Genomic DNA, 26,687 nt, shown 5'->3' with positions numbered 1-26,687 from the left:
TCATATTTTATTTGAATCCTACACATTCTGATTTTAATCCATCAACAAACATCCTGAAGGACATAGCACTTGAGTGGAGTCTTATGAAAGAAACTAAGGATTCTAGGAGGGAAGGAAGGGTAAGAGAGAACAGGTGGTGTGATGCTCAGAGATAGGAGACAGAACAGCAGCAGGCAGGCTGGGGAGGCCACACCAAGAGTGTGCACAAAGAAGACCAGAAAGACAGGCTAAACTGTTAAATGTAGTTTATGTGAAGTCCTACAGGCAACAGAGAGGTCCTAGAATCTACTGACTTTGGGGCAGGTAGGTGGCGCAGTGAATAGAGCACCGGCCCTGGAGTCAGGAGGACTTGAGTTCAAATTTAGCCTCAGACACTTGACATATTCACTAGCTGTGTGATGTTGGGCAAGTCACTTGACCCCAATAGCCCTGCCCTCCTGCCTCCAAAAAAAAATAGCATCTATTGAGTTGGGGGGCAGGGAGTTGACACACTGACACCTGTGAAAAGAATGGATTGTAAAAGGAGAGGGATATATAAACAATTAAGTAAGAATTTACAACTTGCATGTATTCACTGAACATATAAGTGACCTTTTGTTTAATCCTTTGGGGGGAAAATTTTTTTTTACATTAAGTTATTACTGGGAAATGTGAATTCATTTTACAAGAAAGTATTTTAATGGCCTCTTTTTTGAAAGGAGGAAAAAGAATGAGAACTTTGATTTCAGTGGTGTAGGGAACTCCCATTGAAACCCCCCCCACCACCACCATCAAGGGAGATGGGCCCCTGCTGTGCAATGTCTAGACTTAGGAAAGCTGACAGGGGCCACTAGGTGGTTAAATGACTTGCCCAGGGTCACACAAACAGCGTCAGATGCTGGACTTAAACATGGGTCTTCGGGGCTCCAAGGACAGCCCTCCAGCTCCTATCCTTATAAAGTCTCTCTGAGGCTTTAGTAAAAACTACAAACATGAGTACTTCAAAAATTTACTGGATTCATGATCTCACTAATGTAGAGATTGTCTCTTACAGTTGCAAGCCAAAATTTATGCTTTCTTATCTTAAGAAATTCCCACCTCAGTTCTCCCTTAGATTCTCCACAAAGAACCTATCAGAGCCCCGGAGGCCTTCCTTCAGGTCATTCTGTATTTCAGTGCTACTGGTCCTGTCCCCACAGCCCTCCTAGGTATGTGTATGTATGTATGTATTCTTTTTCAATTATACATTTCCTCACTTAATGTTAATAATCAGAGGATCATTAAACTGAGTTATCTTTGCGGTTGCATTTATCAAACAATCTTAAATGATCTTGATACATGTAAGAAAGGCTCTAAAGAGGAAAGCATTCCAGACTGTAATTTGCTTAAGAAAAATGTTTTGTAATTTACAAACAAACACACCAGAACTGGCATTTTATGTACCTTTCAGTCAATTATGAGACCACAAAGATATGGTCTGCAATACTGGGAAAGTCTGTCAGCTCCTTCTTCTGATACTATCCAGGTATCCTCAGTACATGTTCAGAGTATTATCAAAGACAAAAAAGGGGGCATAAAGATCACAAGTTACTGTTTCTCAATAGCCTTTTCGGAAGAATACTATTCATGATTTTTTTCCCATTCTTTTGTAATTATCTTATACCATGCTTCTTAACATTCAGTGCCACTAGCACTGAGTGTGGTCTAGTCATTCTGCCCTGCTATAAGAATCATTCCAATTTCCTTGTACAGCAGATCAGATCCAACTGTGGTCATTCCACTGTTACTGACATGAATAAGAGACTGCTCCAGAAATTACCACATTGTCTCATTGCATAAGCCTATTTATTGTTGTCCTTCCACTCCCAGTTTCAAATGCTCCCAGAAACTTCTGGCTCCATTATGCCTCAATATCAGTCTGGATGTTGACTTTTCACTTCTGCTTTAACTGTTGCACAAGATACTACTACTCACAATCTCCCATCTTCTTCTGTAGTGTTTTGCAAACAAGTTGTGTTCCCAAGTTCCCTTTGTTTTCTTTTCAATGTCAAAAAGATCAAATACTTATGGCTAAGTTGACTTCTAGGCTCTCTTGTCCTCCATCATTCTGGAAACAATGTCAACCCTTTTGCAAACTTTTGCAGAAAACGATGCAACCATCAAATTCAAAGTCAACAGCGATAACTTTTCGGTATTAGGTAACTGGCAGAAAACATGTGGTTGAAACTATAAAATTGTACTATCTCATTCTCATTTTTACTGTTTCTTGCTTTATATCAATTTTTTCTTAATCTTTGCTCTGGTCAGTCCAAAAGCTGATTTGGATGAGTCCCATTAGCTGTTTCGTGAAACCTTGAATATTTTCTATCACACTTTTTTGGTATCCTCCCCAGCACCAACCTTCACAAGGTCATCTCGTCTATGCTGACCTTGGAAGATCTTATCAAATTCTATGTATATTTTCTCTATTTCTTCATCCTCTGTAACAAAAGGTGTTATTGCAGTTTTCATGGTAAGTTGTTCTGTTTATGCTGATTGTGAGCTTTACATGTCAAAACAACCAAGTGTACTGTAAAGTTATATTTCTTGCTGTCTTTGGGGACATGAAGAAAGCAATTCCTCCAAGTCTTAAGAAGAACCTGAGAGCTATTAATCCGTTACAGGGTAACTTCCTTTTATCTTCTGGTTAACCTCCTTTTATCTTTACTTATTGCAAGATTATCAGTGTTGATGTGGCTCAGTCTTCTGATATGTAAATATGCTGATTATTGGGGGAAAATCTTGCATTGAGCATAAAGTTAATTAAAATTTATAGATGTCCTAAAAACAGTGATCCTTGGCATCCTGTGCTCACTGTTTTGCTTCACCGTCACCATTACTACAGAAGCAGAAGGGAACTGAAGAACATTTCAAAATTTGTCCTTTTTCAGACAGTACACTAAGTCTGTTGGAAAACATGAAGCCACTCCACAAATAAAAACAAAACAATCCAAAATAATGGTAAATGTGACAAAATTAAATACAAATCTTGAAAGTGTTTCTAGTAAGACAACATGACATTAATTTTAAAAGCTTTTAATGCCAATGTGAATTTTGAAGCAATTACCTGCTACTTGTGCCAATCGATCGTGAAGTTTGTATAATGAATTCATCATGAGATTTTTTTCATTTGCCTAGAATTAAGAAAGTCTATTAGAGATATATCAAATTTCATGAAAAAATGATTCAAATAACCATTAGGCAGAAAATAAAGGAAAGATTAGAAGTATGTAAAGGCTCCACAAGACATATACAGAATTAAATATTTTTATATATATGTATATACACATATATACAAATATATATGAACGTTTAAGTGCACATAGCTCTGAATTTGAACTCCACTACTTTTGGGGACCCAGCTAAAAGTGGCTAGACAATGACTCAGGAAGCTAGCTGGTAGGAGAATAATTAAGTTCTCCAACTAGGGTTTAAAAAAAACCCAACAACCTGAAGCTCATCCGATTAGCCTGTATCTTACGAGATAAGATCAAGATCTAGAATTTGAAGGGAATTCAGAGGTCATCTAGTCCACCACTATAATTTTACAGGTGAGGAAACTGAGGTCCAGTGATGCTAAATGACCTCCCAAATCAATAAGGCAAGATGCTATCCTCCCTTTATGCATACTCATAGCCTCTGCTGACCTTCAGTCTAGTGACTCCCACTGCCTACCAGACATTCCAAACTGGAAATCCCAAAGACATCTTAAATTCGACATGTCCAAAACTGAACTCTTTCTTTCCCCTTAAGCCCTCCCCTCTTCACAACTTCCCTATTACTGTCAAGGATACCATCATCCTCCCCGTCTCCTGGGTTCACAACCTAGGTGTCATCCTCGACTCCTCTGACCCCCCCCCTCTTACTCCCAAACATAATTTGTTAACAAGCCCTATTGATTCTAACTTTCTAGGATATGCCTGGTTACAGGACCTTGCCACTTCAAGCCTGGACTTTCGACAGCCTGCTGATTTGTACTTCTGTTTCAAGTCTTTCCCCACTCCAGTCTATCTTCCACTCAGCTAACAAGGTAATCTTCCTACAGAGGAGGTCTGATCGTGTCACCCCCCCCCCCAATAAAATACACAAAATACACTCACATGGTTCCCTATCACCTACAGGATCAAATATAAAATCTTAATTGTTTGGCTTTTCAAGCCCCTCCTAACTTGAGCCCTGCCCACCCTTACTACTCCCCTCCATGTATTCTAGGACCCAGTGACACTAGCCTCCTTATTGCTCCTCACTCACAACCTTCCATTCCTGGACGTCTTCCACGTTTGGAGTTCTCTCTTCATCTCTGGCTTCTGACTTCTTTCAAGTCTCAGCTAAAATCTCACCTTCTGCAAGGTTTTCCTGGACCAGCTTAACGCTACTACCTTCTGAGATTATCTCAATTTATCCTGCATATCTTGTCTGAAAATGACTGGTGGCAGACTGTCCCCCCAGGAGTCTGTGAGCTCCTTGCACACTCGGGGCTGTCCTCTGCCTTCCTCTCTGTACACCTAGTGCTTAGTACGGTACCTGGCACACAAGAAGAGCTGAATGAATTCTTCTAAGTTTGTCCCTGATGTTTTAATTTAACCAAATTTTATCTATGTAAAAATAATGAGGGAGATGAAATATCATTCATTTGCCTACCCCACAAATATCAGTCCTTTATACACTGTTACATAGACATAAGGTCAAACAACTTGACTTGGCACCTGGGGACGAAGGGCTATGTCTTATCCATCAATATGGTGTAGTCTGAATCCCACCTTGGACATTTCAGAGTTGCATGATTATGGACAAGTGACTGGACATCTCTGAGCCTCAGTTTCCTCTCATCTACAAAAAGGAGAAAATAAAACCTATCATGCCTATCTCAAAGATCTGTCAGTAGGCTGAAATGAAGCAGTGTATGTAAAATTCTTGGCTATATATTAGAGTGCTTTAAAAATGTCAATTATCATCATCTTCATTCACCTCAAGAGGTAGAATATTACAGTAGATGGAGTCCTAGACAGGTAAAAGAGCTGTGGCAATTAGCAGCAAGTGCAACAGAAATCTAAGAATCTCAGTTTCTGAAAGTTTAGGAGGGAAAGTATAATTGCAGGTAAAAAATGAAGATAGAAATATGCAATATTCTGCCAGTGCCAAGTTAATAATATGCAAAGTACAGATTGTCTTCCTACTAGGAAAAAGTAACAGGGCTAGTGGATTGCCTCTCTAACTTTAGCTTTCCAAGAAGGAAAGAAATGTTTCTTTAAAGAATGAAAGACACGTTTCAAGGGGGAAACAAAGAGGAAAGATATCCAACAAGTCAATTAGAAGACAGAATGTATGTAATAGGTTTGAGACTCTTCCTGTGGAGAAGACAACCACAGCCTTTGGGGAAACAATACTCACACGGTAAAAAAATGCTGAAGAGAATCCACAGATAACGTGAGGGATAAGGATATACAACATGAGCAAGGGAAAGGAGAAAGAAGCCACAAGAAGATTAAGGAGCGAGCCTCTGAAGGGGATTCTAAGAGAACAAAATAAAGAGATGGCAGTAACTGATAAGGCAAGGTAATAAAAAAAAAAAAACCTTGTTATTTAAAATTTTAGAATATCTCTAAAACAAATAATTAGTTTGTATGAAAACAGGAAGGTAGCAGGGCATGTCTATGAAGTTGTTGAGACAAAGGAGGCTTATTTGGCCGTCAAATTATTAAGAGGTAATAAAAGGCTGAAAAATGTCCTAACAGGTACCTAGGAGCCAAGGTACAAACACCCACTGACAGCGGAGTTTAAAAAAAAGCTTGAGGATTGCAATCAGTATGGAAGGTATCTGGCAGTGGTTGGCACTGTGTGAAATGTTTGTACTTCTGCTTTTTTAAAACAAGTGAATGTTCCAAGTGTAGGATGCTCCCCCCTTCAGAGAAGAGAGAAAGAAGAGACTAAAATACTTCATTACTAAAAGTTTAAAAACTACTCCAATTTAAGTGTTCTCAAACAAAGAAAAATAAATTGAACTTCAATGGGTGTAGGGGATGGGGGAGAAAAGATCACAAATACAAGGGACGTACACCTGTCCTAAGACCGAAAAGGAAATAATTAAAAGGGACACCTGGAGTTTGAAAACAACAAATCTAAGACACTTTCTGAAGAAGAGAGTGGTAAGGAACTTGTCCTAGAAGGAAAGATTAGGTAGAGCCATTGAGGATTTCAGCATCCAAGAAGTGTCCAAAAAGGAAAGCTGCCAAGACCCCACCACTCCCTACCAAGGACAGCCTTATCTGCAAAGATGACAAGTAATGAGAGATTGATAGTCTGCCAAGACTTTGTATCCAAGACAGAAAATCTCTAAGTAAAAGGGATGACAACTCACTTATGGTGATTCATATGAACATAAATGACACTTCCCAAAAGAACCTAAAAATTGCCAAAAATTATTAAATTGTGGGCAAGAAACTGAAAATTGTAGGGGCATATATTTTTGCATACTTGTTATTTAAAGCATGATATCCACAAGATAAAAATTGATGAGAAGTCAACAGCTAGTTAAGACCACGCTGTCTGAGAATGATTACGATTTCTGTACCACAGCTAAAAATATGGGAATGACAGATGCCTACTCTAACACAGAGTGTATTTATCAAAGACTTTAAGACTCTGTCTGTCTAGCATAAACAAAAGGGTTTTGTACTAAAGAGGATGGGAAAGAAGACAGTTTATGTAGATTTACCTAGCCAGTTACTACAAAGAATAATACAAGGAACAAAAAAAGAAAAATGGCAGTCAAAACAGCCTGAAGTCCACTGAAGGAAATGAGTCCCAGGATTTCTCTTCAAATGAGGAAAGACACAGAAGTTAACTATCACAAATGCATATTCCAGATGATGTGAACAAAAAGAAATTAACAGACAAGTTCAGGAAACAAATCATAAAGTAGGAAAAGAGGCAAGATTATAGTAGTGATGGGGGACATCAATTATCCAGAGGGCAGATCAAGTATTCTCCAAAGCTAACCACTTATTGCCTTACCTTAATAATTTAATCCTTCAGAAGATGGAAAATCTAATAAAGAGAAACTCTTTAAAAAAAAACAACAAACAAACTGATTCTCACTACTGAGGAGGAACTGGTTTTGGCAGTGTAAAAGACAGGAACACAATAAATCAGTGACCAGAGGATATGAACAAACAGATCTCAAAAGAAGACTCAAGGAGAGTAGGCAAAGTTGGATAGTGACACGTATCAAGTATGCAGAAGGAAACGGACAGATGCACAATAGAGCTTAAAAACAGATTCAAGAGATTTCTGGAGAGGATAATGCAGGATGCTTTGAAGAAGCTGTTTACTTACCAAAGAATGGAATAGGGCTACAGAAACTGTTAAGTGAGAGACTATCTAGTAATAGTCAGAGGGAAAAGAGGAGGAAGAAGGAGGAAGAAGAAAAGAAGGAAGAGAATTATATACCTAGCTCAAGAGTATTTAAGCAGTTATGATGTAGGGCAGAAGTGGGGAACCTGTAGCCTCAAGGTCACATGTGGCCTTAAATGTCCTTGGGTGAGGACTTTTGACCAAGTCCAAGTTTTACAGAACAAATCTTTTTATTAAGGGCATTTGTTCAGTGAAGCTTGGATTCAGTCAAAGGGCCACACTAAAGGGCCTAGAGGGTCACATGTGGCCATGAGGCTATAGCTTCCCCACCCCTGATCTAGAGATCTAAGACATAACTGAGAACTTCTTAAGACTTCTTGAAAGGGATGTTAACTACCTACTTCTAGTATTTACAAGGATACAAATGACACTTCCAAAAACAATCTAAAAAGTGTGAAGTGTTGGTAAAGAAATTGAACGTCACAAGGGCAGAGTGGTGACTTTCCTCATTGTTGTTCACTGATGGAAAGGGAGGCACAAGGGAAAAATTAATACATAAAGTAGAGGATAGTGTCAGAAGATGGGATTAGTCTTTCTGGATCATGGTTTATAACACAAGTATTACATTATCCTGATCGGAGATGGGAGTACACCTAACAAAGCTTGGTGAAATTGGTAATTGAAGTGTGGCAATTAAAAAGGCTTCAAACTAAAGAAGATGAAGGAAAAACACTGTCTGTGTACACGCTGAATTACATACTATAAAGAGTATATATGAGGAAGAACTCTTGAGACAACTAGAAAATCACAAGACAAAACCCATGCCCATTTCTATACACAAATGCTCCAAAATTAGGCAGCGTAAGGTGGCAGATTTGATGTCATACTCATGATCATGACTAAGATTCTGTGGAACAAAATATGTAACTGAACCATGTATCTGGATAAGTATACTTTACCTAATACCAGAGAAGAAAGTTTTTGTCACTAAAGTCTTTGGCACTGTCCAGTGACTCAACACCAGAAATTAACATTATTTTATCTGTGAAACTTACATTAACAAAGAAACACTGCCATCAGTTTTGCCTGTGGTACCCCAAGGATCTTTCCATTTGACTTACAGCTGAAACCTTCCATGTATCCCCCCTCCTTTTAGAATGTGAGCATCTTGAAAACAGATATTTTTACTTTTAAAACCTGTTTTCCCATTGTTTTCAACATAGCAAATGTTTAAAAAAAGATTTTCTCAAAACGCACATGGGGGGGGGGGCAGAGAATAGCACTGTATATTAAGGTATGTGTATATGTATATATATAGAAAAGAATGTAAATATGGAAACGTGATTCACCTCCTGACAGAGAAATAAGTGACAGACATAGGGTGCAAAATGAGATATTATTTTTGGACACGGTCAATTGAAGGGATCTGTTTTGTGTGAGTAGACATGTATGTTTCAAGGATTCCTCTCCTTCTTCCCCCACTGGGGTGGTAGGAAAATAAAATATGTCTATTCATCAAAAAAACTATAATTTAAAACAAAGGTGTATTCCTAGGAAAAAATTCAGGAAGCAGAGGGGCATTATGAAGAGTATTTGGGTGATGCTCAAAGAAAGGAAAAATAGTGATTTTGTCATGGGAAGACACTCTGTCTCCAAGGAATTTGGGAAAGAGACCACAAGACTGGCACAAAGGCAAGCCATGATACAATAATGACAGAGAATTCAATTATCTCAACATCTACTAGAGGTCACTCTTTGGCAAAAGCAGAACTTCTAATAACTTACTGACTTGTCTTAGTGATAATTTAACTCTTAAAAAGGTAGAGGAATCAACAAGAGGAAATTCTCTTTTGGATCCAATTCTCAATTGACTGAGGGGAACTGGTGCCGGCAAGTGGAAATGATGGGAAGCTCAGAGGGGAGCAGGAGAGCAACTAGTCAAGGCCTAGACTTGTCTTGCACCCTAGATCTGGGGAAAGCAGATGTTAGTGCATTCGCCATCAACAAAGACAGTCTCTCCCATGGGGAGAGAAGGTTGAGCTGCGCCATTCTTAATTTGCTTCTGTTTTTTTCTGCAAAGAATGACCTCTGCACTGCAAATGAGAAGACAAAGATAACTAACAGAGTTAAAACCCAACATGAAGGCAAGAGAGCACCAAGCTGCCTTTGACAAATTCAGGTCACCCGGATAAGATGAACTATACATACAGGGGTCTTGAAAAAACTGGAAAATGTTAACTGCTGAGCCACTCTCAGTGACATTTGTAGAGTCTCTTAGGTACAAAATAATCAATGTCACAAGAGATGATGAAGGCATGGTTGGCAGAGTTGTTCTGACAAAAGATCTGGGGGCTTTAATAGACAAGTTCAATAAGTCAGCGATGTGACACAGCAGCCATAAAAAACTAAGGTGATCTTGGGATGAACTAAGTGGGACACCACTTAAAAGGAATAGGGAAGTGACAGCCCCACTGAATTCCGTCAAGAAGGCAAAGAAGATGATGGGTGACCTGCACAGTGGTGGAATCCCGTCTACGGTATTTCCTACATTAAAAAAAGGGATTAAAGCACTGGAGGGCTTGATAAAGGCAAAAATCAAATTTAATAAGAGTTACAGGGCTTCGAGAGCTAAATGACTGAAGGCTGTGGTCAAATAAGGGGAAAGAGTTCAAGTTCTTGGAGACAGAACAATTCTGAATAATGCTGCTGCCAGGTTTATGGGTAGAGTGGACCGGTGACAAAGAATATCTGAGCTGAAAACATCAAGGAAATGTGGAGCTAGGCTTTCGCAAGGGTTGTCAACATGGATAATAATGGCTAATAAAAAATAACTAACACCAACAACATTTTAAAGTTTACAAACACTTTTCACGTATTAGCTCACCTGATTCTCACAGTAAAAGGCAGTTCCTATTATCATTCTCATCTTAGAGATGAGAAACCTGAAGCTGAGAAGCTGAGTTGTCTGTCCAAGGTCAAGCAGCTAGTTAGGATCTGAGGTAGGATTTAAAGACTCCTGATTTCAGTTTGTGCATTCCAGATAATTATACTACCCTGTATCCCATGGACACTTGAAGAAGTCACCAGGGAAAATGAAAAGACTATAAAAAGCAACCCACATGAGCAGTTAGTATACGAATGACCACGACCAAAAAGTCACCAATGACTGTGATGCAGTGGGAAGTGTATTGGATTTGGAGTCCAAAGACCTGGCTTAGAGTCCCAGCTCTGGCCACTTACTTTCTGGGTAACCCTGGGAACTCAATTCTGCTGGACCTTCATTTTCTCACCTGTCAAATGGAGGAAGTGGTTTCCTCTGTTACCAGAATGTTCTTAAATACAAAATACAAAGGATGACAAATTATATTGGAAAAACAGCTATTTTTTAAAAGCCAAATTCACTTGAAAAACCCTTCCCATCTTGAAGGTTGTTTGGCTTTTTTCTAAGACAGTCACAGAGGCCCAGTTCAGAAAAAAACTGCTAAGAACCCATGCTCTCAAGTCTCTTCTGGCTCTTAGTCTATGATCAGGGAGAGGAAATAAGATGAAGAGAAAGAATGCTCACTCAAAGTACTTCTGACATTTATTACTGTTTAATTTTCGTATACTATCAGGCATGTGAAGATGTCAGAGGTGAGTGAAATTTCATATCTCTTATTCTAGGAGTAGAATATTTGTCAACGCAGCCATATTTCAGTGAAACTGCCAAGAATAAACTTCTTAAATTTCCAAAGGTAAGCTCCTCTGTCAGTTTTTGAACTCTTACTTTTAGTTGATGACTATTAATAGATCATAAAATCATTAAGTTAGGGTTGGGAAAGACCTGAGAGGTCAAGTTCAGCCCCATGTCATAGATGGGGAAACTAAGGCTCAGAGAGATGAAGGTGCCTTGCCCAAGGTCACCTAAGTAGGAAGCAGCAGAGCCACATTTGAATCCAGGTCCTTATACTCCATACTCAATAATCATCCAGGACACACATTGCCTCCAGAAACTTAAAACACATGATCAACAGTTCCCTCATTACCTTTCAGAGGATCCCAGGCAGGTCTAGAATCTTACTTCCTTTCGCAGGTAAAGTGAAGGTCAGTCCAGTTAAAGTACTTATGAAATGTTTACTACCAACACAGACCCTGTTCTTGACTTTAAGAATCCTGAGCATTTCAGTGAGATTTCCATGCCAGTGGCCTCGTTGAGAATCCTGCTACCTGCATCTACTTTTTCAACAGGCCTTTATAAATTGGGTTTCATAATGACTAGGTTATTTTTCTTTCTTTTTATTATGAACTTAAATAGCAACAAACATGAGTATTTCAATATATAAGGAACCAAAAAAAGGACTGTATATGAAACTGAATTTCTATTCTTCAGTGTATACTAAATTTAACAGAATACTAATAAAACTACTGCTTTTAGCCCATTCTCAACTTCATTTTGCTGCTCTCTTTTGTGAAGTTTTAAAATGTTTCACTGTCATGTTTTCTCTTTCCTTTTTTAAAAACCAATATCCCTACCAATTCTTCTTCCCCATAAATAGAAGCCCTACCTTGTAACAATGAAAGAAAATCCACACACTGGATTTGAAAACATACGTCTCCTTCTGCACTTCTAGTCCATCACACCTCTGCTACAAGGCAGAAATCAGGGTTCATCCTCAGTCTTCTAGAAAGAAACAATCGGGGGAATGGCCACTACAAATTCAGGCTAACCTCAGCTGAGCTCTCAACTTTGCTTGGCAATCTATTTACCTAACACATTACCTGTCAAATTTCCCCAGTGACTCTCTTTACTGATTACTTACAAATGACTTCATCTCCAGTTTTACCCAACAAACAAAAAGAGCCATCCAACTTCCATCCTTTTACCATAAAAATTCTATCTTCACTTGTCCTCTCCTACTTTCCTCATGGCTAGAAGTAACTGAACTTTCCCCTTTCCAAAACTCATGAACAGGCTCTAAGATCATTATTCTGCTAATAAAAGAGATCCAATTGGCTCATTCCCCAAAGTTCTTTATGCCATCCAATACTCTATCTGCTCCTAAATCCCTTATACTGTTTCTCTACCGTTCTCCTGAACTCATAATTCTTTGCAGGTCACATTCTGGACTCAGCTTATCCTCACCCTCCTTATGCATACATTTGAATATTTGAATAAAAGAGAAGAGACAAGAAGAAAGAGAAGCCATATAAAGGCTTTACTCAATATTTATAAGATAGGTGATATCCACACTCAAGACAAGCATGAAAAATTGTGAAGCACAAAACAAAAATGCTTAAACAATAAGTTGAAATCCAAATTAAGTGAAAATGCATCAAGAGAGAAGCTAGTTTCCCTTAATGAATTCAGTCACAAGGCCAGGCCAAACTGTATCCCAAAATCGGGAAAGAAGGCACGGATGCTCAAAAGATCACGAAGCATAGGTGAAGTGCTGAAGGACTAGAGAAGGACAAATGACACCAAGATTTTCAAGAAGGAAAGGGGGTAGAGGGAGAGGATGCTAATGGTGAGCTTGTCTTCTACTCCTAGAACAATTTTAGTATGCATATAAAGGCCACAAGAGGCAGCAAGGTATGATACACAGAGGGTCATGTTAAGTGTTAGAAGAACTAGGATTAATTCTTGCTTCTGACAGACAAGCTGTGTGATCCTGGGCCACTCACTTAATCTTTGAGTGTCCAAGGCAATTTTCTAAGAATATATATAAAACACATAGATAAGTTACAGATCAGCATGGGTTTCAACACTGGGAGTCCCTGATGATGAAATCATTGGTCCAGACCAAATGTGTGTATGATGGAGGTGGTCGGGATAGTAAATGAGCATTTAAAAAAGAAAGTGATGATAAAGAAGATCTCCATGAAGGACATGGTCTTGCAAGACAACCTGAGGGAATTACTAGACTAGTAGATGAGGTGACTGCAGTAGAATCTATCTAGATTTTGGCGAAGGATTTAACAAATTATACCATACTATCCCTATGAACAGAACAGATACACGAATTGGATAATGGCAGTTAGGTGGATTCTGAAATGGTTGAACATCCAGGTACAAAGAGTTATTAATGGGTCTATGCAAAATTAGGAGATAAACACTGGAGTAGCCCAGGGACTTATTCCTGGTTTTCTGTTACTTAACACCAGGCCTGCCCTCGGGTCACTTGTCAGCACACCACAGTACTGCAGGTGCCTGCGAAGAAAACGCAGAAGACAAAAATCATTTGTATGTAGAAGAAATCATGTGGCATGTCACAAGCTGTGCAGGCCTACTTAACACTTCTATAAATTACTTGGATAAAAACATATTTGGCTTGATCATTAAGCTTATAGATAACATAAGGCTGGGAAAATTAGCTATAACTTCAGGTGACAGGAAGGACTCAAAAAGATCTTGCAAGTTACAATTTTGAGTTGAATTTAATAAGATGAAAATGTAATATGGAGAAATGTCAGTGTTTAAATGCTCAACTTCACATGGGAATCAAATTCACAAGGAAATGAGATGTGGCTAGATAGTTTCTTTGAAAAAGATCTCTCGATTTAATATGCCTCAAAAGCATAATACAGTAGGGGGGGGAAGTAATTTAGGCTGGATTAAAGGAGAAAAATAAAATGTCAAACTGTGTCCTGATCAAGCATCTAAACTATGATGTTTCATTCGAGCAGGCTAATATATTCTAAGAAGTTTTAACACACTGGAGAATGCCAGTTCCAAGAAGCTGAAAAGGAAAGCCGAAAAGTCCACAGGGTTACTGAGATTCCAAAATCTCACCTGGTCAGCAAACACCATAGTACCAAAGTAGATTTAACTTCTGGAGGTAGGGAGCAGAGGGAACCTAAATCACAGGATAATATTATGAATCTTGGAGAGACTATGTAGCACTGTGTAGACAAAGGGGCCTCATCAGAATGATAATGGGTGGCCCTGATAAACCCAAGTTCAGTGACATTCTGGGGGGAGCTAATAAGTTACTCTTCAATGCTTTATGTGTCTGTGTTTGTTAGCATCTTAGGCATTTTCTGGGGGTGAAATAACCATTGTCTCATGCCAAATACCCATTACTTTACATTAAGTACCTGTGAGGGAGCTGGAGACCTATTACTCATATTTAAAGAAACCTATGATTTATTGTGGAGATTTTCCTGAACTGACTCCAGAGTCAGACAGAAGCAAGTCCTCTCAGTTGGGGCCCTCTAAGACTGAACCTGGTCCAAGTGATGCCTTGGAGGCAAGCTTATTACATATTCTCCTTCATGCATTTTCTGGCCCAACCAAACTTGCTGAGTTTTCCAAGTGACATTCCAACTCCTCCTTCTGAATTTCGCACAGCCTACTCTCCCCACTTCCCCTCCACCCCCACTTCTGCCTCTTACAATCCTAGCTTACTTCACACCTCAGTTCATGTGCCACCTTAAGACAGGAGACCTTTCCTGAACTGTTCAACTGCTACTGTTCTCTCCCTCAATCAAATTACCTTGTATTTATTTAGTACACATGCTGCATTTTACTTATATGTGTACCTATCACTTCACCCAAAGGATATAAACTCCTTGATTGAGGACAAAAACTTCTTTGTTTTATCTGCGTATCCCTATTGCCCAAAGGAAAGGACTCAAGATCATGACATTCAAGGATGATCTGAAGGAGCCAGACATCTTTAGCTTTGAGAAAAAACTAAAGGGAAAAGTGCTCATCTTCAAGTATTTCTGACACAGAAGAGGGACTGGAGTGGTTCTATTTATTTCCACAGGGGAAAACTAGCAGTAAGGGGTTGAATCTGCAAAGGCAGACTGTGCTTGATGCACAGCAAATCTAATAATCCAAGTTATCCAAGATGCACCAACTAGAAAATCTCCCAAATGTAGGCAGAATGATTACTTGATATGAGATTATATGAAGGATTTCTATTCAGGTACAAGTAGGACTAGACAACCTCGGAGGTCCCAACACAGATTCTATAAAATATACTTTATTTAATGTACATGACAACTAGTAGAACACAAAGGCATACAACATTACAGTGTACAGTGATGTACTAGATTTGACAACAGACAATCATGAGTGATAATGACTACAGCTTGCCTCAAGCCCATATCCTTATATTGTTGGCTTATGATTCTGTAACTCCAAGGCCTTCCAGAGACACCTGAGATAGTAGGGTACTCATGTCCAAGAAAGCAGTATCACTATCTTTGTGCCACAATGAGGGAGGTAACATGCTTCCAAGAAACTGGGTCCCATACCATAAGGAAAGGTAAAAGTTTTATTTAATTACTTGCAAAAGCTATTTATTGTATTGTTGATCTTAGTCTTATGTGTCTTATGATAAAGAAAAATACAGAGTCCAAAATAATAATTCACTACAAAGTCATACGATAAGAACTTAGATGCTGGTAAATTCTTGCATATTGGTAAACACAATAAAAGTTGGGAGTAATATTATTATCAAAGTAGACATTGGTCAATTTCTAGTCTTAAATTCAGACCAAAACATTAAATTATGCCCCTGTGCCCCAATATATAAAATAGCAAATCTTTCTTGCCAACATCTAGTAAGAGCACAGTACGGTTGTATGAAAACTTTAATTATCTGAAATTAAGTTATCACTTCTATTTGAAAGTGAGTTATCCTAGGATCAGCATTATTCTGCTTCTTGGTAGTAACTGGATGTCATTTAATTGAACTTAAGGTACTCATGGACCAAAACAAACTGAGGTTCTCATGAAAATATTCTATATGAATCTATCAGAATAGTCTGTAGACTGATAGTAATCTTAGAACAACGATATGGATGGTTTCTGAGGTCCTTTCAACTTCCAAATTCTGTAATAGTTATCCTAAAATATTTATCCGTTACTGTCAATCTTTACTTACTTGTATCTTTTCAAACGTTTCATCAAAAGGGCTTTTTACTATTGAAGAAAAGAAAAAAGAAAACAAGTATTAGTTAACATCTAGGAACAATTAAATATTCTACAACAAGGCATTAGAATTTCATATACTTCAACAATTTAAAAACTGAACATTAAAACTATGCAAAAAATACAAATGTGGTAGCAAATCATTTAAGGTTACTTTTATGCTTAACATATTTACTTTCAATTAGTACAATTCTCCAAACCATAACTCTTTCCCCTCTCCTACCTCATTACGATTCTATTTTCACCTTTCAAAATTCCATAAATTGAATCTTCTAAGATAGCTAGTATATGGTTTAACTTAATCTTTGTAACAAATCCTACCAAATGTCTTTATTTTCCTAGATCTGCTTCCATTCATGAGAAAATGCTTCCAAGTTCCTTGAAAACTCTTTGCTATTCCTGACTCATGCTTCCTAAGCGGGATAGAAAACACCCGTGTCCTTTGACTGGCCCTAGGGGAAATGATAACCCGGAGGTGCAGTAAGGTAGTCACAAAAGTATCTGACAAGGGCTGTTCCCTTTGGGGAAAAAAAGAAAAATCAGTGATTCTGAGAAATACATAATACCTTACAGACACTTAATACTGAATAAAATGAATTTTATGCCTTAGATGTATTCCAAAAAGTCACAAATTAACTGACCCTTGTAAACCAAACAAATCAAGGGAATGAAATATTTTGACACTAAGTCTCCCTTCATGCTATGGCATCCATGAATGATTTACAACCCTGCAAGCATGTGACTAAAATCACTTCCTCCCTCCTAACCTGCTCCCCCACCACCTCTCTACCTGACTTTTGAGACTAATAGTAGTTTGTAGTCTGATGTCATGAAGTATTTATGTGTATATGTGGTTAAGAAAAAAGTTCTACTGCTTTATCAAAGTTTGACATTTGGAGTCGTACTTACTTCTGCTTTTTTAAACCTAGAAAAACTTGTTTTTTGAGGAAATCTTTCTAGCCTAAATAGTTTACATCTAAGTTTAAAACGATTCAAATTTTCCTATCTTACAAAATCTAAAAGACATAAAAAGTCAAAACAAATTTATTTTGAATTTTGACTTTTAATGATTAGAAGGTTTCTTTTTATTTATTTATTTATTGTTTTTTTTAGAGGGGGGAAGGCAGGGCAATTGGAGTTAAGCAACTTGCACAAGGTCACAGGGCTAGTGTTACAGTCGGAGGCTACGTTTGAACTCAGGTCCTCCTGACTCCAGGGCCAGTGCTGTATTCACTGCAACACCTAGCCACCCCTAAAAAGGCTCCTTAATCATCACTTAAGATTTTCTCAGCAATTCTGAGGAGTGACAAAACATGTACCACATGGCAACTGAAAATTCAAACAGCTCAGGATATTTAGTAATAGCATACTGCAAGGAAGAAACATGAATATGGCTCCAGGCTCAGGAACCAAATAACATTTTACAATCTTGCTTTGGTTTTATTTTATGTGAAAATATTCAAATTTTTGAGCAATTTCGTCTCATCAATTTTGGGCTAAAATAAGTGAATGAGCCCATAAAACAGTGACACATGTTCCTTTCTGTATTAAAGTTTTATTTTAAATTACAACTCGAAACTGTCATAGGAATTAAGAACTGCTTGCTTCTAAGACAGTTAGTTTAACAGGGTGAATGGAGCAAAAGGCATAAAATAAGTATCCTTTCTTCCTAAAGTCATTCCGATATAGCAACTAGGATTATAAATTTAGGGGCTCCATTAAAGGTTACTTCTCTAAAACAGAGAAGCTTCTGATACCTACCAGGAGATAAAATTATTTGTGGTTAACAAGGTCCAACTTGTTTAGAAAAAGATAACTTCATTCTGAAGTAAATTAGGAGCTATTTGGAGGTCTCTAATTTTTTCTACTTTTCAGAAGAATAAAGAATTTGAAAAGAAATGCTCACAAAATACAAAAGCATAAGGATGTTTGCAAACATGAAAGCAAAAGGTTTTAGAAATCAAATTTTGGAAATCTGAACAAAATATAAAGGAATCACAGCACAATTTGTAAAAAACTTTTTATGTCATCACTTCATTTTGATTCTACCATATGTACATAAAGTACACACTGGTCAAATTAAACCATTAGCTATTAGCTCATCTCTGTGTCGTGCGTGTGCACACACACACACACACACGTTTTATCAAGGCAGTATTTTGTCAAAATTCCCTCTAAGGAAGAGAAATGCTATTTTTCTCTGGGTGGGGGGGAAAATCCACATTTCTATGATCTCAGAATTCCTAGAAATGTTGTCACATATATGTTTCCATGGCTACTAAAAACAGGAATTGTAGCTTTCTTCCTCATACCATATAAATTCTTTACCTAATTTGTGCTTAGGTGGATAAAATTTGCTAAAACCAACTACGATGACGGACTCTCCCTTTGCCCAAAGCAAACTTTATAGCTAAGCATCTATGTGAGCCCAGACAGCCTCATGGCACCTGGCATTACAGATAAGCCCTTGTATATTGTCCCTTGTAAGCCAACTTTGAATCAGGCAAAGTTCCAATTTCATTTCTCTCAATCAATTACTGCACAGTATAGATCTGAAGGAGGGAACAGCCAACATTTTTCCCCCTCTTGGCAACTCTGAAAAGGAGGGAGAATCTCCAAACGTGGACCAGATGTTGGGCTTTTCCTGCACGATCAGCCACTGACCCAATACGTACACACATTGGGAGGCCATTAGCATGCCATAATGAATCTCCTTTGTGTACTGGGTTAACACATAATTACTCCTTTAGAAAAATATTTGTCACCAGGAATTGAAACAGGGAAGAAAGATTGATCATGTCTCCGTCTTTTAATTCCTTAAATTCAAGAAGCCCTCATTGCAAGTGCTGGAGTGAATGCACTTAAGTTGACCTCTTTATGTTCTTAGGCTTTGTCATCTTTTTCTATACCTTTCCAAAGTAGAAAGAACCTGATTGATATTAACAGTCTACAATTATGTCTGTGTTCTAGCTCTTCTCCTCTCTTTCTCTCGCCATTAAGGCCAGACAGGGAGTTCTCCTTCTTAGACTTCCTCTCTCTAACTCTCCCTTAAGGATACATCCTCTGTATAACTGTGTTTTGTTTGTGACTCTTCCCTCCATCCTCTGCTCCTTCTTACGCTCCCCCCAATGAGTTTTATGTATATCTACACCAAAATGCATGTGTTTGTGGGCATTCAACCTTCCTTTTGCAAGGTTCAGATAAGAGGGCATGAGAGTCTCCACACCCTTCTTCCACATTTGTTGACTTCTCCTTATATATCCCAATTCTGCAAAATAATAAGGCTTTACACCCCTTATTTATTTTCTAATATATTCCTTTCCCCTTCCCTTTTCTTTCCTCATTTAAAACGAACAAAATCCCAAACTACAACTAGGCCTTGTCTGTCTGCTCCCTCTATGACCCTTGAAGACAGTGGAAGTCTGGAGGAACATTAGGTCTCTTCTCTCAGGATGTAAGGACTTCATCATTGCTTAGTCCCTTCTCTAAATTTCTGTGTGCATTTCAAAGTTTCCACAAAGCTCTGGGCTTTTCATCGCCAATGCTTAAAGTTTTCTGTTATTAAAAAGTCAATTTTCTCTTCTGTGAGATGATACTCATTTTTGCAGTGTAAATGATTGCTGCCTTTTGGAATGATGTCTGCCTGCTATACAGCCTTGAATGCATCTAACTGTGATTCCTTCATTCTTGAAGCCTCTCTTTCTTGACTCTCAAAGTATTTTTTGTCTTTGATTTGCAAGTGCACAGTAGCTGAGTTACCATGTTATGCACTCTAGACTTATGGATGGAGTGTCTTCCTCTAGACCTCCCTGTGGCATTCCTGTACCTAAGGCAACAGCTCTGCAGACAAGCCTCTAACAATTACAGTTGTGGTTCAGAATATTTCTTAAGGTATAAGCTGCTTTTTGCATCTATTCTGCATAAACATCAAAATTCCCGGTTTCTAGGAAATGGGGAAAATTTGGGTTATTTCTCCTCTGGGTGGAAGAAAGGTGGAAAAAACAAAACACAGTTTCAGGACTTCAAAATTCCTAGAAACCTGTGCACCAATTAGGTGAAGTATTTACCTGATATTTGGAAGAAAGATACAATTGCTACTTCTAACAGGGGCATAAACATGTATCCATTTGACAAAACAAAAAAATCATAACCAATCTGTTGCAGCACCAGACTGATGAGCAAGGTAACACATTCCTGGGCTCTGCAAAGCTTCTTCCTCCACTTGTTCTTTGAATGTTCTCTTTCCCCTGCATATGGTTTTATATTTTGTTGCCTTTTTCAGGGCACATTTTGAAAGATATTAAATTATTATTATCGAGTCTGAATTTGCAACCAAATACTGAGTTTCAGTCACATATATAGATTTTCAAAAACAAATCAACATCAAGATTCACGACTGAAGACTGCTACAATCTGTTCATTTCTGTTCATCCATATCTTTCAAGTCTCAGCAAAAAAACATTTTTTTTTTTTGGCTTCCTCCACAAGGTCATGCCAAATGAAGCAAAGATCTGGATTGGGAATGAAGGTGGACAAGGGAAAAAAAAGGTGGAGCACACAATGGTAAGTGTTCCCATCTGCTATGCTGGAGACCATCGTCTGATTCCTACAAATCTACTACTACCAAGACGGGGCATCCCAAAAGTCTTGGTGCAGGTTTAAATCACAGGAGCTTAAGCCTGCACTGAGACTTTAGGGATGCCCTGTATCTACTCTACTGTGCCGAGTCTCTATGTTTCTCTTCCCTTCGGTTTAACCGATAATTCTTCAGGAGATACTTAATTCTTACTGAAGGAATATCATAAAATACATTTTCTAAGTAAAGCTCTTCCTGATGCTCCCAGCTGCCTGTGTCCTTCTCAAACCGGCCTGCAGATCCTGTATTTTCACATGTACCACTTGTCTTCCTCATTAGGAGATAAGTGGTTGGTGACTTTCATTCTTTGCTCTAGTATCCCTAGCACCCAGCACAATGCCTAAAATGTGGGAAGCACTTTATTGCTGGTTTTTCTTTCAAAGTCTTTTTGCGACTCAAGGTTTACGTTTCATTTTCAAACACAGTCAATGTCATTCCAGATACTCAAGTCGACCAGTCAACAGGAATTGGAAAGAAAAACCAGCAATGGTGGGAGACTGGGATGGTCCGCTAAAGGGGTGCAATACATCAAAAGGTAAAAAAAAAAAAAAATACACACATCCAAAGTAAAGAAAACAGTTCATTAGATTTTCTCTGGAATGCATTTCTTCCCTTTTCAAAGTCTGATTTTTTTTTTACCTAATTGCAAACTTTAACTATGTAAGCTATTAGTCCTAAGTTTTGAAAACAGCATTATGGTTATATTTAAAAGAGATTAGTTGAACATGCTAAGTGATTTTTTGCAAAGTAGACCCTTACTTTCAGAGACATGCCAACATGTCTTCCTTTTTTTTTTTGTTAACTAAACAACTTTTTTAAAGTATGGGAGAGGCAGTGCTTCACTGTAAATGGATCCAGAGCTGGCCTCCTGAGACTCAGAAATATCTGGGGCTAGTCACTTAATTTCTCTAAGACCACTCTCAGAGAATTAAACTGTAGAACAGCAGGGGGGCTGCATAGATAAGGGAGAACTTCCTCACAGAGAGCTCACCACACAAAAGAAATCACAGGTCTTGATGAAATACATACTTTTTTTTAAACCTGAGAAAGAGTAATAACATTTTTATGAATGAAAAGTTTTTAAGCATTAAAGACAGTAAGATGGGGGTTACCCCCATCCTTTGTGCCCAGAGCTTGGAATTAACCTCAGCCTATCTGATATATACTATGCTACTATAATACCTCTCTCTTTGCTCTCTTCCTCCTCACTGCCTTTTCCTGTATAGATTGCTGTATCATCTCTATTTAGTTCTTTTCCTCCATTCTTACATTTGTGTTGTTTTTCTTTCTTCCATTAATCTGTAATTGTTGCTTAATTCTATACTGTGCTTGAGATATTTATCTTCAAAAAACCATTATAAGTGGCATATAAATCCAAATCCAAATAACATGAAGGGTTTGGGGAGTGGGTGAGTTTGTTGGGGGGTTTTTTTTGATTGCTAGTAAAATAGCATAAACATGTTGTTGGTGATTTTTGTCACATGTGCAACGTGCTGATAACTAAACCTATTTTATGAAAATAAAATAGAATACAGCTTCACTGATAGGTACTTGAAAATGATTTACATTAGGAATTAGGATTTCATTTAAAACTATTCTTTCAGAACAGATCTTGTTATAAGTCACACTTCTGTGTTAATATAAAGCCTTCAGTGTAAAATTGCTCATGTTTTTAAAAATCTTTTTTAACATTTTTAGAGGTCAGTGAGTCAGATAAATTACATTAGCATAAATTCTCCTTGCTGCTAAATTTACTGCTGTTAGGATGCCTACTTGTATTTATATTATTTTATCTAGTCTCTATATACGACTCCTAGATACAGCTTCATTGATAAGTATTTTAAACTGATTTACAGCAGGAATTCAGATTTCATTAATAACTCTTCCTTCACAACAGACCTTGTTATGTCACTGCTAGTTACAAAAATTCAGCATCTGCTGAATACCTAGGCAAGACAAGATATGGCAGTTAGAATTATACATGAGAAACTCATTTTTTACAAGCTAACAATGGGCAAATCCCTGTGTAATACTACAAAAACAGACCTTAGATCTCAAAATATCCCTATATCCCTTAGAATTCAACAAACTATACTGCAATTGGAAAATAATCATTGACAAAACTGTTGACCACCATTACCTGGACATAACAATGAATCACAAAAATTTGAGAAGGACATTTTGAATTCATGCTGTCATACCAAATACTCATAATCTCCAAGAAATGTGGAATGAAAAGCTCTCAAAACAGAGATCTAATGGAAAAAAATCAAAACCATGTGGGAACAGGATGAGGCACAAAGCATCCTCCTTGTCCTGTCTGTTACAAGTTGTACTAAAGATGCTTTCATCAGCTTTACATTCCAATGCTCTTATCCAATCACACACACACAAACGTAAATTTATCCAATCCCAATAATCCAAAGCGTGCTAAATATTTAAAAAACAGCAGGCTAAGTGATTTGTCCCAGGACTACTTCATTCAAATTCCATCAAAAAGGATGAGAACAAGACACATACATGCCTGGAAACTCATGAGCGTAAAGTATGAAGTGGGGAATAAAACGATCAAGTGCTTTATGGCTTTAACAAGAACTTGACATCTCACGAGACAACTAGTGCAGTTATCAGCTCATTTCAGAAAGAGGAATGAGAGCAGAGTGACTTGTGTAAGGGCATGCCAACAAGTGACAGAAGGAAGATTCTAAAAGCTCTTATGACTCGGAGCTCACTGCTCTTCCCACATAACACTTGGCTAACCATGGGCAGAAATTATTCACATTCACGGAGAGCTTCAAGCATTATTCAACCAGAAAGGGAAAAAAAAACCTTTCAATATGTTTATAGCAGGATAAATGAAACCTAATGATACTGCCATCAAACATTCCTTTTTTTGGGATACTGAAGTAGCTATGGATGGATGGATAGCCTTTTTTCTCCCCAAAACTACAAGAAGCACTAGTTCATCTATTACAGAACAGAATGATTTTTTTAAAAAAAACCATACTTTTGTTCTCATCCATCAATACGCTTACGATGCACAAAGAATTATATAATTTATGTTCTATAAGTGTTTAATGATAGTCAATATCACTGCTTATTCCTACTCCTCCAATTCACCTCAGTTCTTCTACGATACACATTTTGGGGAGGTTAAGAAAAAAAGAAAGAAGGGGGAGATGCTAACAAGGGGGAAGTAAGAAATAACAACTCTATTTTAAACCACAAAGCTCTTTGCCATTCTGCTGGAGTTACGTGGCTTAAAATAAAAACTAATGGTAAGTAGGACTAGTCAGTAAGATTCTGCTCTGCTTTATTAAGAACAGCTAAGCAGTGGCATGAACTACAGTTTACAAACCTTCCCTGTGTAGCTCTATTTTAGATCTCAATAACAAAGCAATATATTGAAAGTTATTACAAAAGGCATTAAAAAAAAATCTAGTAGTTTACCTACTACTAAGGCGCTCTACGGATTTGTATAAATAATCCAAGATTACAAAAAGCTTCTTAAAAACAATAAACTTGAGGAGGAGAGGTGGCACAGTGAACAGAGCACTGGTCCTGGAGTAAGGAGGACCTGAGTTCGAATTTGCCCTCAGACACTTAAAACTAGCCATGTAACCTTGGGCAAGTCACTTAACCCCAACTGCCTCTCCAAAAAGCAAAACAAAAACAAAAACAAAAAAAACCAATAATAATAATAATGATGATGATAAACTTAAATAACTAGATACTCAGTGTTCGTGGATGGGTCATGCATAAATAAAAATGCTGACAGTCCCTAAATTTACAGATTCAGTGCTATACTACTAAGGAAATCCTTCACAGAGCTAGACATTTTTTTTTTCAAAATCAGTGAGGGGAATAAAGGTCCACAATATTAAGAAAACAACAAAATAGACTTCAAGCAGGCATTTCACTTTAGATCTTTATTATGAAACAGTAATCATCACCACTATTTGGTACTTGTTTAAAAACAGATGCTGAAACATGCTAGTCAAAGAAAAATCAGAAATAACTTAATAAATCCAACAAATCCAAAAACTTAAATTACCTAGATAACTCTCTGACAAGTAGTACTGGGGAAAACTGTAAAATAGTTTGGCAGAAACTAGTTAGAAACCAAACATCTTACATCATAATACTCAAAATGGTTATGTAAATAACTAAATATTAATGGTCATACCATTAAAAAGAGAGACAGAAGAAAATCAGATCAAGGGTCTTACATGACCATGGTTAGGGGACGAATTCCTAGCCAAACCAGATAGAAGCAATCACAAGAGGTAAAATAAGTCATATAAATTACAGAAGATGGAGGTACAGCCAAGATGGAAGAGTAGTGGGAGTGAGCTTTCCCCTTGGCCACCCTCCCCAAAAAAAAATCCTCCTCCAGACAGACCTAGAAAATGTGGCAGACAAAATCTAGATGCAGAATCTAAGAAAAACCCAGGATGAATCATTTTTCCAGCTCAGGTCTGTGTACCCTGACCAGGGGGTCTGGAGAGAACTGGACCAACCCAGAGCACAGGGAGAGGCAGTAAACCAAGACAAGAGGTCCCAGACTCTCACTAGGGCACCATTTCAGGAAGAGATACCAACAAGCAGCTTTGTTGCCCGCTCTCCAGTTCCAGGTGACAAATCCAAGCCAAACGGAGTAGACCTGTATCAGGGGTGGCATTGTCGGGGAAGGAGTGGTAGAAGGTCCTAGAAAGGTTACTGAGAAGGAGTTAAGTTCAGAAGCAAGCAGCAGTGGCATGACTACCCCAGCAGTAAAGACAGATCTCAGTTTTTGCTTCTAGCTCAGAGTGAAGCAGGCAGGGGAAGGAATACTAGGTCTAAGAGAAGCCTGAAGCTCTGTCACTCTAACCCAGTAAAGCTTCCCAGCTGGCAGATGGAGAGTGAGTAGTGGAATTCAGCAGCAGTCCACTGTTTCTCAGACCCAAACCCAGATCAGGAATTTACAGAGCTCCAACAAGGAGAGTAGTAATTAGACTTTGCCACGGCTCTCCAACCTGAGCTGTCCCTGAGAGCCTGGAATAATTTACAACCAATACCCTAAGAAAGAAGCAGTTAGACTAGTCCAGACCTTCCCTCCCAAAGTGCAAGTTCAAAGTCAGGAAGTAGGCCAGAAAAATGAACAACAAAAACATAAAGGGCCATTATAGTGGACAGATGCTAAAAACAAACCCAAGAGAAGAATGACTCCAAAACATTTGTAAATTAAGTCTTAAAGAAAGGCAGAACATCCTGGAAGAGATAAAGCAAGAGTTCAAAAGAGTTTGTTGTTTTTTTTTAATTATCAAACAAATGAGAATGCTAGAGGTAAAAAGTAAAAAAGAAATGAGAGCTACAGAAGAAAGAACTGGAAAGGGAATTAACAGCTTGCCCAAGCAAAATGACTCCTTGAAGTAAGAAATATTAAAATAAAGTCAAAAGGTGGGAAAAAAAATTGAAAATATTTATATGTCATAATAAAAATAAGTAACATGGCAAACAAATCAAGGAAAAAAATCAATAATCATCAGACTACCTTAATGCCATGAGGCATGGAGGTCATTAGGTGGCACAGTGGAGAGAATACTGTGCATTAACTGCTCAGACCTCTTAGAACCAGAGAGTAAAGAAGAAACAGAAAGAATCTACCAGTCACTTCCAGAAAGAAACCTCAAAATGTTAACTCCCAGGAACATCATACCCAAAATTAAGAGCTAGTAGGTTAGAAAAAATGCTGGCCAGCAGACAAAAAGAAAGAATTCA

At 38.0% G+C, this 26,687-nt stretch overlaps 1 protein-coding gene across 2 annotated transcripts in view; it reads right to left on the bottom strand.

The window, feature by feature from the left end:
• LEMD3 (LEM domain containing 3) overlaps positions 1–26,687 on the bottom strand; it is an 80,441-nt gene that overhangs the window by 33,983 nt on the left and 19,771 nt on the right. For both annotated transcript variants that reach the window (XM_069080892.1, XM_069080893.1), the window contains exons 2-3: positions 16,245–16,282; positions 3,086–3,152 (exon numbers count right to left, since the gene is read on the bottom strand). In XM_069080892.1, coding sequence (XP_068936993.1) covers positions 3,086–3,152; positions 16,245–16,282 — 105 coding nt within the window. The remainder of the gene's footprint in view (positions 1–3,085; positions 3,153–16,244; positions 16,283–26,687) is intronic.

This window comes from Petaurus breviceps, unplaced genomic scaffold, assembly GCF_028583685.1.
Source record: "Petaurus breviceps papuanus isolate PSGF00001 unplaced genomic scaffold, PetGlider_PUasm1.0 154, whole genome shotgun sequence".
NCBI lineage: Eukaryota > Metazoa > Chordata > Mammalia > Diprotodontia > Petauridae > Petaurus > Petaurus breviceps.
This window is presented reverse-complemented; position numbering and strand designations above follow the sequence as displayed.